General features: G+C 53.3%; 1 protein-coding gene across 1 annotated transcript; it reads right to left on the bottom strand.

Annotated features, from left to right (window-relative positions):
* Positions 1-536: 536 nt before the first annotated feature.
* Positions 537-13,027, bottom strand: LOC118569454 (ubiquinol-cytochrome-c reductase complex assembly factor 2). Its single transcript, XM_036167216.1, has 4 exons — positions 12,847-13,027; positions 3,908-3,982; positions 3,172-3,241; positions 537-698 (listed from the first exon to the last, which is right to left on the bottom strand). Exons 1-4 carry the CDS (start codon positions 12,982-12,984, stop codon positions 571-573), a joined length of 411 nt encoding a protein of 136 aa, XP_036023109.1. The 5' UTR covers positions 12,985-13,027; the 3' UTR covers positions 537-570.

The raw sequence follows: 13,027 nt of genomic DNA, 5'->3' as shown, positions 1-13,027 counted from the left end.
GGCTGTGCTTCTGCTTCCCACACAGCTGGCGGCCTGGCCTCCCCTCAGGCTGAGGATAGATGCCACCTGTGTACCCATGCCTACCAGAGCTCTGGTTACTTGACTGGCTCCACTGGGCCGCTGCAGGACATCTGGGTAGGAGCGAGAGTTTCAAGCAGGTGCAGTAAGGTGGCCTGTGTGTCTTGTAGCCCTCCATAGAACCTGCCTGGTGCCAACGCGGCACCCAGTTCTGGGCATGTGTACTTCTGCAGGGCTGGAGTGAGAGACTTGAGCTGTCCTGAGTCTGTGGTAGAGGACCAGGCAGGAAGTCTGCTACAGGATGCCCGTCTCCACACTTAACTGCATATCCTGGTGTCTCCCCAGCTGCTCCTACACCACAGGGAGCCTGAAGACCCTCACTGGGTTGTGGACCTCAGGCTGGGAGGGTCCTATGTTCCCTCTGCTCGGGAGACGCCCTGACATATGCTATACAGCATCCCTGCTCAGGCAGACAGGGCCTTCCCCTGATGGGCCGGTGAGTCAGTTCCAAACAGGGAGAGTGGAGAAACTGGGCAGCTTTATTGATGAGGGTCAGGTACGTGGGCGGGACAAGACCCGAGCCCAGGCTTTATGCTTCTCCTCTGGCCTCGTGGGTGCAAACTTCTCCTGGAGTTTCTTCCACACACTCTTATCCATCTCCTGAAATTCTTCCAGGGTGTCTGCACAGGGGGAGACAGAACGCTGATGTCACAGGCTGTCCCCAGGAGAGCCCACTTCGCTTTCTAGTGCCCTAGGCACTGGGTCTGTACGGTGAAAGGCAGTTCAGTGGTTATACTGAAACATTCCAGGCAGTGATGGGACACACGCGTAAGGGTTACCTGACCACCCCCTCAGCACCACAGATGTACACTTCCTGCCCAATCCACATGAACTTGCAAAGAATTTTCTTCAAGCTGGGCTACTCTAATGTCTACCTTAGCTATAGGCACCGAGGTAGAGGGAGGCAAGCCCTTGGCTCCAGAAGTATTAAGATGAGGAGCTGCCAGGCTCAGCAGTATGGGTCTCTGCAGGCTGGAGGGGAGAGGGATGGATGCCTCCCTGCACCCTGAGTCCCTGAACCCTTGCAATATTGAGTTCAACTCTAGAACTAGGACAAGACCACAGACCTCCCAAGCTGGGTTTGTGGCAATCAGGTTGGTAATGTCAGCCTTTCACAATGGTAATGGTGGTGGTGGTGGTGGTGGTGGTGGTGGTGGCGGGTATGTATGTATGTGCACATGCAGACAGCCATGTTTAACAGCCACACACATGAGCCAGGCAGTTGTAATCTCAACACTCAGGAGGCAGATCTCTGGGAGTCTGAAGCTAGCCTGGTCTACATAATGAGTTCCAGGACAGCAGAGCTACAGAGAAACCCTGTCTTAACCCCACCCTAACACACATACATCATGATCCCAGCAGTTCTTCCCTGAGCTGACAGTTTGGGTTTGGTGGTTTTCCTCAGGGTGTCCTGTGCACAGGACACCCAACAGCATTCTGGCCTCTATCCACCAAGGCCAGCATGGCCCCACCCACGACCACAAGTGTCTCTGGACATGGCTCATATCTATGGGGCAGACAGCTATAGTAGTCCAAGAACTCTGCTCAGGCCGGGTGGTGGTGGCGGCGGCGCACGCCTTCAATCCCAGCACTCAGGAGGCACAGCCATGCGGATCTCTGTGAGTTCGAGGCCAGCCTGGTCTACAGAGTGAGATCCAGGACAGGCACCAAAACTATACATAGAAACCTTGTCTCAGAAAAACAAAACAAATAAAACAAACCTCTCCCCAGCTAAGGGCCTGTGACCTATCATTTTATAGTTCATAGATATTAGGCTTAGATGCTATCACGGTGCTGCCTAGCTTCTAGGGACTTGGTTTTAACAAAAGCGCTGGCTGGCATTACTGTGTGGGTAGTGGCTCCACATTAGCGTGGGGCACTGTGTGGCAGCCACCAGCACAGCCTCCCACCCTGCGACTTCACAAAGCCCAGATCCCCAAACAAGGCCCAAGTGTGACACCGGGATCCCTGCCCTCTGACACACTAAGGTGGCCACACCGCAGGCCTGGCTGGTCCTCTGTGTATGTGGATCCTTGCTCAGGTGGTACTGACTCCACACAGTTACAACAAAAACGTGAGGCCTGCTGTGCACACATTGTTGGAGTTTCCTGGGCTAACTGGAAGCCAGACCAGAAGTTAACATGCTGCCCGCCACCCGCCCAGAGGCTTCCTGAAGTCTAGCAGAAGGGACAAGCACAGGCGTGGGAGCGGGGGACAGGGACGACAGGGGACAACACCCCAGACTATGCTAAGTTCGTTCTCAGGATCCCTCAAAGACACTCCATCAGGGATGTGGGAATAAAGAGAGGCCTGGCCACACAGCAAAGCCTGTTCTCCTGAAGCACAGCAGATGCCACAGGTTCCCATCTGCTCAGAAGGGTAAGAATTCAACTCTCCACTGCCAAAAGGAAGTAGAAATTTCTAGAGTACCAGACATCCAGCATTTCAGGGCCATGCCCTCACTGAAAAGGTTAGCCTATTTTTATATACAATATCCTTGGCAGTAAAAATAGCAATTTTCCAGTACCTACCTGCTCTGGCCCTGCCCCCACCCCTGCCACCCCTTTCAGTGACAATGGAAATGGGAAATAGGGAGGGGCTGACTGGCAGGGGCTTCCTTCCTACCAACTGGTTCTAGCATAAGTCCTAAACAGACCTCGTTAGACGCATATCGAACCTGCAGACCACATCTCCTGGGACAGATAACTCACAGGCGGATATCCCCATACTCATTTACTGAATGGCTTTTTGTTTTAATTAAAAGCCTCATTGTTTATAAAGCCCCCTTAGGACCATAAAAATAAAATTATTTTCCTTCCATCCTGATTCCAATGACTTCCATTTGGCAAATATGTGGTCCCTTGTTCCCAGGCACCAGTCTTGAATTCAAAGTATGAAGATGATTTTCTCTTCTAAGTAATGCCTCTGACCTTTCCCATATTCTGTGGCTTAAAACACATGGGACCTGTAGCTTAGGGTTTCCTCGGAGCTATTCCTCCAGGCTTTCCATCATGCAAAACTGTTTATTAGGCAATCCTTTTCTTCCTTCAAGCTCATAGCAAACCACCCAGGGAGGGCAGCCATGTCTCCTACCTGTGGACAGGATCAGCTTGTATTCTTCCACGGACAGACCACTGAAGCTGGTGTCTCTGGGGCGAGGGTACTGGCATGGGACAGGAGAGAAGGGACACGTTACTCTGCAGGACACTGGCCTTGCTGCAATTTACCTGGGCCCTGGGCACCTGAGCCAGAACCTGATGAGGGGAGCAGCGCCACCTGGAGGCCAGGACTCACACACACAAGCCAGAACTGTGGAGAACCGAGGGGCAGGCCCAGGACTCAGAATTTCTAACTCCTAGCTCCCAGGTGACACCCAAAGGGCTGCTCAGGACCACACTCAGATGGCATTTGCAAGGAATCCTTTTGCACACAGGCTCTTCCATTTGGTCATGTCTATTTATGGAGCTACTGAACATATTTTTCAAGTCTGGAAAAAACCACACTACATGCATTTTGACAGTAATCATGTCAAGGCTGAGGAGGAGCAGAGCTAGGTGTGACAGGGGCTGTTCCAGTATTCCATCTTCATCAGCATGTGACATCAATTCCATCACCAAGTGGGAAATATGAACAGGAGCACATGCTCGCACAGAAGCCGTGGCTTTTATTCAGCAGACCTTTAAAGGCCTCTGCCAGGCACCATTGTTGGCTTAGCTGAAAGTACTGGTTACACGTGAACCACAATTTACAAAACACCGTATAATCAGGTTTCACCCGTTCTGATTGGCCCTCCCATCGGAGGCTGGAACCAAAGCCTGCACCCACTCACCTTGTGTTTATAGTAGTTTGAATGCAGTCGTGCTAAGCTTTCGTACATCTGATCACAGGCCTCGGGTTCTGCCACCTGAAAGACAGTGGGCCCCGAGAAGTGAGCGGAGGAGGTGGCCGCTCGCTGCACCTACACCTCCAGGGAGGGCTCTGTGTAATAATGCATTCAGAGGAAGCACTGGAGTCCCAGCTCTGTGGGAAGCAAACCTCCCTCCAGCTCCCAGTAGGAGAAGCCACCTTAGTGGATGAAAAGCCCAACTTCACCCACCCTCAACCTGCAGGATCCCTAAGCCCTCAAAAAGCAAACAAGTGTTCAGCAGCTCTGTGCACCTTGGGAACCACCATGCCAGCTGCAGGTTGCAAAGGACATGCTGGGGGGCAGTGTGGGCTCCAGGGATCCAGAAGGAAGCTCAAGAGATGGCAGGGGAAAAGAAGCCCTCCTGCTGGAAGGGACTATGTAAATGAGGAGAGGAGGCAGGGTATAGCCATGGAGGCTGCAGAGCACCTGGGTCTGCCTGAGGTCAGGGCAGAGGGTGGGGGGAGGGAGGGAGAGAGGAAGGGAGAGGAGGGGTGGGCGCACGTTTTGTGAAATGAGATCAGTATAATGTAGATTAAATATTTCCTTTTTTTTTTTTGGTTTTTCGAGACAGGGTTTCTCTGTAGCTTTGGAGCCTGTCCTGGACTAGCTCTGTAGACCAGGCTGGCCTCGAACTCAGAGATCCTCCTGCCTCTGCCTCCTGAGTACTGGGATTACAGGCGTGCGCCACCACCGCCCGGCGATTAAATATTCTTTATGAAAGACCAAACAACAACAAATGAAGAAACGAAGCCTCCAGCACTTTCATCTCTAAGCAAGGAGCTGCTAAGACTGCAAGGGAGAAAGCCATCTGGGGTGCAGGCACACCGCAGTCCCAGCACTTGGGCAGGGGAGAGTCTGAAGTAGGCCTGGGCTACATGGAGAGCTCTAGCTGACCCTGGCCTGTAGAGCGGACACAGTCAGAGAGGAAAGGAAGCCATGTTGCAAAGCAGGTGAAGCAAGTGGGACCAAGACAGACTCGGCTGTGTGCAGCCAGGAGGAAACACCGAGGGCCCATGCTCAGTCCAAGAGGGGAGGCAGGCCTCTGCTAGGAAGACTCATCTTTAACCCTCCCTTTCCTCCACCCTTGCCATCTGTCTATATACCTCATTACTTTTCTCTGCCAGGAATTCTGAAGGCCTCAGAGCCAAAGTCTTTTATAGTTTTCCCAGAACTCAAATGATGGCTTTTTTCTGACTTAGATCCTTTCTTGAAGAGCAAGCATATAAATAAATCAGGAGTTAAGCATTTCGGCGAGACAGCCCTCTTCTGCCTGTGTGTCAAATGAGGTCCCGGCACTCAGCCAACGCAGCACCAGACCTGCTTTCCTTTCTACCAGATGTACCCGCTCAAGGTCGGCAGGGGCTGTCCGGAAAGCCACCGGAGGAGAGAGAGCTGTGGGCTGAGTAGAGACTGGGGTCAGTTATGGGACAAAGACTTAACTAATTTCAGGGTACAGAACAGAGGGAGGAAGTACTTGGCACACTGATGCTTCTTTGGTGGTGGGGGTGGGGGACATAGACAGGGTCTCTATGTAGTTCTGGCTGCCCTGGAACTCAGTACGCACTACGTAGAACCAGGATATCACTGAAGTCACAGAGAGGCTCCTGCCTCTGCCTTCTGAATGCTAGGATTAAAGGTGTGGGCCACCATGACTGCTGGCACACTGCTTCTCGAGTAGGCGTGGCTAACAGCTACTCAGAAGACACAAACCACAAGCTCTGGGCCGAGGATACAGAACGAAACCCTGTCTCAAGCCAAGTACAGGGGCAGGGAGACAGTTCTGTGGTTAACGTGTTTGCTTTGCAAGCATGAGGATGCAGGTTCAATCCCCAGAACCTGTGTAAAAGCTCGGTACTGAGGCACACACTCATAATTAGTTGCAGTACTAGGCAGATGGAGACAGGTGGATCTTTGTGGCTCACTGGCTGGCCTGCCTAGCCTACTCAGCGAGTTCCAGGGCAGAGAGAGAACCTGCCTCAAAATAAATAAATAAATTGAAAGAAAAAGGCGGACAGTACTAGAGGAAGCTGTCCTCTGACCTCCACATGTGTATGTGCAAATGTTCACACACTCCTACCTCCACATATGCAGCTGCACACTCACAAACAGCAGTCACATGACACCTAAACACCAAACAGAAAAGGTCATTCCTCCGCTTGTGCTCTCCACACCTGTGCCGACTGTCCATTTACAAACTCCACAGCCCACATAAAGTATCTCCATGCACAGCTTTGGTGTGAGCAGGGGCCTTGCAGGGAGCAAAGGCCTCTGTGACTGCATGACAGTGGGGACCAGCTGCCCTGGTGGGACCCTGGCACCACTGTTCACTAGCTATAAGATGTTGTGCAAGTCACTGACCCTCTGCCCATTCACTTAAAGAAAGCTGCCATGTTCCTTCTCCGTTCCCTGAATACACCCATTCTTGTGAACATCTGATTACGCTTGGGCTTCCTGGGATCCAGATGTTCTCTCATGTAATCATGCAGGACAACTAATACTGATATGATGCCATTTATCTAATAATCTGTGCCCACAGTCCAATCCTGGCCACTGGGGAAACCCTCACAGGGCAGAGGACTACCCACTGCGGTCCACTGTCCTGTGCCAATCACCTTTCACCCTGGGCCTCAGCCGCTCTCACGCACCGCCACTTTTCAGGTGTACTGGTGAACTTGACTTTTAAAAAAGAAGTGATAATAATAGCCCTACCTCCAAGGGTGGTGTGAGGCTGAAGGGGGCTCCTGGCTGCTCCTGGCCTGGAACTTCAGGGAATGGGGCCAGCGTGCGTCAGGCTTATCAGCACAGTGCTGGGGCCAACTTTTCAATACAAACATGGAAGAGCACACTGCTCAGACCAATACAAAGCACACAGGGGTGTGTAATGTGCCATGGCCAGTGCAGCGGGAACCAAGGAAGAATGGAGAGACACCCCAGCAGAGATCAGCTGGAACACAGCCCAGAAGGATGCAAGGAGTGGGCCTGAGTGGCCAGTGTATCTGGCAGGAGTGTGGCTGGGGATGGGGGCAAGTCGGCAGGAACCATGGAGGCCTTGCCAGCCCACACTGGACCTGACCCTGACACCTCTGGGCACTAAGCACTCCATGGCCAGGCAAGGGGGCTCTGCCAAAGGCTGTTCATCTGCACCACCCCTCCCACCCGCAGGCTGCCTCCCTCCCAGACCTCTCCTGGGCAAATCCACACTCTAACCAGTCTCCCCACAGAGGCAGCCCTGATCCTCTCCCAGCTGCTCTGCTTCTTCCCCAGCAACCAGGGAGTCTCACCCTGTCAGCTCACTCGCCCAACGACAGCAGCAGCCAGGATGAATGCAGAGGACAGGGCCTTGAGAGCACAAATGAAGTGACCCTGAACCCGCAACCTCCTCCGTGCCCTCTGTCCCTCAGGCCCGTAATCTCAGAACTCTGGAGGTAGGAGGATGGTGAGTTCAAGGCCATCCCCGGGGGTCTAGTTAACACAATGCAAAATTATCTGTCATCTAACTTCCCACTAGGTCAGGTGTTTACAATTACAGAAGGCTGTAGAAGCAGCCCAGTGGAGGTGGTGGGAGTCTGCAATATGCCAATTTCTATCAAATTCTTATTGCCTGAGGAGAGACAGCAAGAACAGTCCCATTCCAGGATCCATGTTACATTTAACTCTAGCTCAGCAATTAAAATCTAGTTTTGTTTGCTACTTAACAGCTATCAACGGGATCCCGTCTCATTCCCGAAACCTCACCCCACGCCTACCTACACCTTACACTCCAGTCAGAGATCCCAGCACAGACACTCTGGAACCTGGAACACCCAGCATTTCTGAAATGTCTTCTGGGTTTCAGGAACGCCTCCTACATACACAGCTTTAAATTACCTGAATTTTGCATTTGCACCTAATGAGATTATGGACATTTTGGGAAAAAGAGCCACACATGGGCGTTATGAAAAATTCAACACTGTTCCCTGAACACGAATGAAACGGAGGCTCCGAGACAAGTGCCCTTTACAGCTCCATCTCGTTCCCTCTGCATTTCCCTGCTCAGCCGTCAGTGAATTTCTCTTTACCATATTAAACTTTCATACATACAAATCTACATCAGTGCCGTAGGCACTGATTTCAATTTTCAAAATTGAATTTTGGGTGGTGACAGCAATTTGTACAGCGGCCCCTGTTCCAGTCACACACGGGAAACATAAGCACATTGGGGAGGGCACCACAGACTGTTCAGCTAATTAAGGTGGGGCTGGATCTGGTCCAAGAGGCTCTGTGAAGAGAAGGCTTCATGACTCTGTAATGGACTTCTGACACGAGCCATGCTGTCGGGGAGCACATTCCTGCCAGTGTGACTGGATGTTCCTTTTTCAAGCACCTACTGTGGAGTGCACTGCTGGGGCCAGCCTGTGAGGGACACACAGGAGAAGCAGGCAGTCAGGCTGAGGGGACTAGAGACATGCGTACTGAAAACCACGGCTCGAGCTGTGTGGAACTGAGTGACAGTCAGGGAACAGCAGCACTGCAGAGCTGACAGGACAGGTGGCAGTGAGGATGGAGTGTCACACAGGGCACAGAGCAGACACAGTCCCTACTTCATCCAAGCTTGAGTAGTAGGTGGTCCAAGCATTCTCAGGAGAGAGGGCTTCCGTGGCAGGGAGCCACCAGACCACTGGCAAGCTGAGTTTGGGTTTTTGGTGTGGGGTACAGCAGTTCACAGTCACTAGGTCTCAAGGATAAGACACAAGCTCTGGAGGCAAAGTAAGGGCCTGAGAGGGCAGGGTGCTGAGCATGCTATCCTGTTGGGTGGGGAGAGGCAAGGCTGGGAAGCCAGGCTGGACCTGGATACCCAGAGCTGGCCCGCAATGAAGGCTTAGAGCTCCTGCCAATGCCCAGGAGGCAGCAGGCCAGTTCCAAATATGTCTGAGGAAGTGGTAGCCACTGGAGGAGCTCTGAGAGGAACAGCCATGCACGTACACCCACTCCAACCCAGGTGAGTAAAGACAGTGTCCGAGAGACCACTGTCCTCACAACCCACCTCTGTAGAGCCTTCAGGTCACAAAGAGCACAATCTGTCCTTAGACCACACCCCCAAATCTGATTTGGTGGCTGAAGTACACACCAACAACACCAAGATGCCTTCTCTGTGGCTGTCATATGCCAGGCCCCATTGAGGTGCAGAGGCTCAGGCTTCAGCTGGATGACTACACACCTTGGATTCCCTTTGAGGAGGTGTGGGGACTGTTTCTTTGCTAGAAACCCAGCAAAGCTTGACATCTTTCCCCTAGGCCCATCATCTAACCCTTCATAAAACACAACTGCCACAGCCTGTGCAGGACAGGCAGCAGCATCTCCAGACCCTTCCCCGAGCTGGCCTGAGCTGGCTAGGCTGGGCTGGCAGAGCTTTCGGAGCGCCACCCAGCAGCCGATTCGGAGCGATCTGCTCTTTGCCTGCAGTTCGGTCAATAAGCACAGCTGTTCGCCCCTCCCCCACGCCGAGATTCTTTTGTGAAGCTCTGGTGCTGCAGGGAATGAGAACTCTTTTAAGGAACCTATTCAATGGAGACAAGACCCATAACCATGAACTTCAAAAGGGAACAACAGGAGGGAAGGTGGTAGAGGAGGTCCGTGTGTTCCGGCTCCCCACTGCCATCTCCCTTCCCAGTGGGTTTGGGGTGAGCCCGAGAAAAGCCCGGAAGGGCAACCTCTGGCAGCTTAGAGGGGGGCGGAGGAGGGTTTGTGCTCAGGCTTGCGGTCTCAATTGCTAATTGTACTGGTGTCCTGCCACCGCCAAGCAGGAGCAGCACCTTTCCTCCTGCTGCACTGGGGAGGAAGGGATCAGGCAAAGAGCAGAGTGCCAGAGGTGGTTCATTCTCTGGCCCAGCAGGGAATGGGACGGAGGGAGGGAGGGAGGGAGGGAGGGACTCGAGGTTCACAGAGGAACTTCACAGGGGTCTCTCAAGAGGACTGACCACGGGGGACCTGCTGATGCCTGTCCCCCCCCCCCCCCCCACACACACACACAGACCAGGGCACTGGCTGGGCGTCAAGGGACCTGGCTCAGCTGGTTTGCTTTTCTGATGTGATTTCAATGAAGGTTCAGGACAGTGATGGCCACTTTCACGTGGTGGCGGCACAAAGGCTAAGACCAGATGAGATGGGCCAAGTGCTCCAAGCACCTGTGATGTCCTTGTTAGACCACAGGAAGCCAAGAGGCCGAGAGGATGGGGTCTCCGCAAAGCTGCTCCACCTACCCCAGTGCCGCTTTCTGGACGAGTGGCAGAAGGTGGGGGACACAGCAATCAGCCACCCCAAGTCTCATCCCGCCTTCTGCTGTTTAATGAAGCGTCTCTCAGAACCACCTTTCTTTCTCAAGGTCTTTTCTAAGTGATCGGGGGAGGAGGTGGGAGTGACTCACACACTGTTCGCTGTCCCAGCCAAGGACTGCTCCCTCCAAAAATTACCACCAAGATTTACTAAGCCCAGGCAGGCTCAATTTCAGGTGACATCAGGATGAGCTACGACAAAGGTCCTGAGGAATGTGTCCACTGCCACCACGACACCCTAATTCACTCCACCAGGAACACATCCATCAGCTGTGGCAGAACCATCGGTGAAGCCCTGACTTGCATCTGCAGCTATGACTCAAGTCTGTGTGGGCCTCAGCGGATCAGAAACTGTGTCCCTAGGTGATGACAAAGGATGACATCTCCCAAACAGCAAGCTCTCCCTCCCCGCTGGCTGCGTTAAGCTAACAATCAAGTAGGTGAGTGTCAATCTCTCCCTCGAGCCTCTGGCTGCCCAACTAAGGTACTTGGGGCTGAGGAGCAGTGCCTAGGACTCCATACACAGAAAGCTTCAAACCAAGGAGTTTATCACGTGAGTCTGCATGCAGGCCACAAAAGCCTGCCCTCCCACCTCAGCACCTCTTCCAACTTCTGCTCCATGGGCAACCAACCGGACTGGAGATGACTGGCCTCACAACCCACAACCAATTGCTTGCTCATTCAGATATTCACTGGATGCTTTCGTGTGCCAAGAACCAGATCAGACATGGTGGATGAATGGGGACGGGGGCTTCATCTCTATTCTCAGGAAGCTCATACTATAAATCAGGGAGCACAGCTCTAGAAAGCCCACGGGGTTCACCTCAAGATCCGTATGATTTGGTTCAGTGAAGACCACTAAGCACCATGTGAGGACCTCCCCTGACTCACAGAAGTCCTGGGCCAGACTTCCATCCACATTACTAACAGCAGTCTAGTCATGAGGATGCCACTGGCACGCCCTCACTCGTAAAGTGGGCTGGTTTAGCTGCACTATCCCCATGTTCCTGGCAGGTCATAGTCTGCTTTCACGGGTTATTTGTTCAGCCAGTACATGCGCTGTGCATCTCACTTGACACCTCTGACCTCTTGCCTAAGCCCCACGCTTAAATAACCTCCTGCCTACTTGACATTTCCACTTGGAAATGTCTACTCGGCATGTCAAACGTGCGATGTTCTTCCCACACCCCACCTGTTCCTCATCTAGTCTTTCCCATTTGAGTAAATGGCACCCAGCTGCTCAAGCCAAAAAAAGAAAAGGGGGAAAATCTAGGTGCTGTCCTTGGTTCCTCTTTCCTTCTACCCCACAGCCTGCACGTCCATGCTGTTAATGTGACTTGCACAATCCGAACTGCTCCAGTTACCTCCATCTCCTGTGCCGCCACCCTTATTCAAACAGCCAGCATCTCCTCCTGGGGTACCACAGCAGGCTCCTCTGCAGCCTCCCTGTTTCTCTTGGCCTCTATAACCCATTTGCCACAGCACTAGAGAAACCTTTTAAAACCAGGTCACATCAGTCCCCTGATTAAATGTCCCCAGTGGCTTCTCACTGGCCTTACGGTAAGATCCGACTCCTAGTCAGGGCCTTGAAGACCGAATGGGAGGACTGGAGTGGTGGGCGCGTGGCGCACAACCACCAGTAACTCCAGTTCCAGGGGATCCACCGCCCTCTTCTGGCCTCCGTGGGCGCTGCACCAACGTGGTGCAGGGGCATACGTGCAGGCAAAAATACCCAAACACATTTAAAACAAAAACAAAAACTGTGTGGTGCCTGGCTCCTGCTCTTCTTCAGCTTCCAATCTTAGCTGTGGACACACCGTTCACTGCCCTTCATCCTGGCTTGCTTTCTCTTCTCTAACGTGTCAGTCTGGCCCAGCCGCCCTTCCTGAAGAGCAGAGGTCGCTGTCTTCGGGCCTTGAGCCTTACCTATGTATGTTCCTCAGGCAAGCCCCAGGAACACCACATTTTCTGTGATCACAGTGCTCACTGGGGCTGTCCTATGCGTCTACTTGTTCCTTGTGTCCTGTTCATCCAAAGCCACATGGGGTGGGGCTGGAGAGATGGCTCAGCGGTTAAGAGCACTGGCTACTCTTCCAGAGGTCCTGAGTTCCATTCCCAGCACCCACATGGTGCTGGTTCACAGCCTATCTGTCATGAGATCTGGCGCCCTCTCCTGGTGGGCAGGAATATATGCAGACGGGGCACTGTCTACATTATAAATCTTAAAAACAAATCTAAAAAAAAAAAAAAAAAAAGCAAGACCTCACCTAATTCCTGCTGTCTCCCTGGAACCTAACCTCGTTCGTGGCAACGTGCTTGATCAGGGAACCAAGGCCGGGGTCTCACAACCCATCAACAACGTGGCGTTAGGAACCACCCCGCTTACAAGCTGATTCTCTAGTGGCATCTGGACGTCCCTGGGTAGCAGGAAGGTGGGTACCTCGCACACGTGCAGCCCTGTCACGGGGCCGACGCCTGCGCGCGCACACACCCTCCCCGCCCCGCCGCCGCCCCTCGCTCGACGCCTCCCACCTCCTCCCCTCCGGTCACCTGGGTGTTCTCTCCCTCCCGAAAGGCCTGTGCTACCCGCTTCCGCAGGTAAGCGCCCAAGTCCCGGCCCCGTTTGGTCTCGTCCACCGGCCATTCCTCGCAGAGCTTAAGGAAACGACGGTAGCGGAGAGCGGCCATCTTGGGCCCCGCTTGCCCCGCCCCTGGGGGAGGAGTCGAGGCC

This window comes from Onychomys torridus, chromosome 18, assembly GCF_903995425.1.
Source record: "Onychomys torridus chromosome 18, mOncTor1.1, whole genome shotgun sequence".
Taxonomy (NCBI): Eukaryota; Metazoa; Chordata; class Mammalia; order Rodentia; family Cricetidae; genus Onychomys; species Onychomys torridus.
The sequence above is the reverse complement of the archived record's forward strand: the minus strand, read 5'-3'. Positions and strand labels throughout refer to the sequence as shown.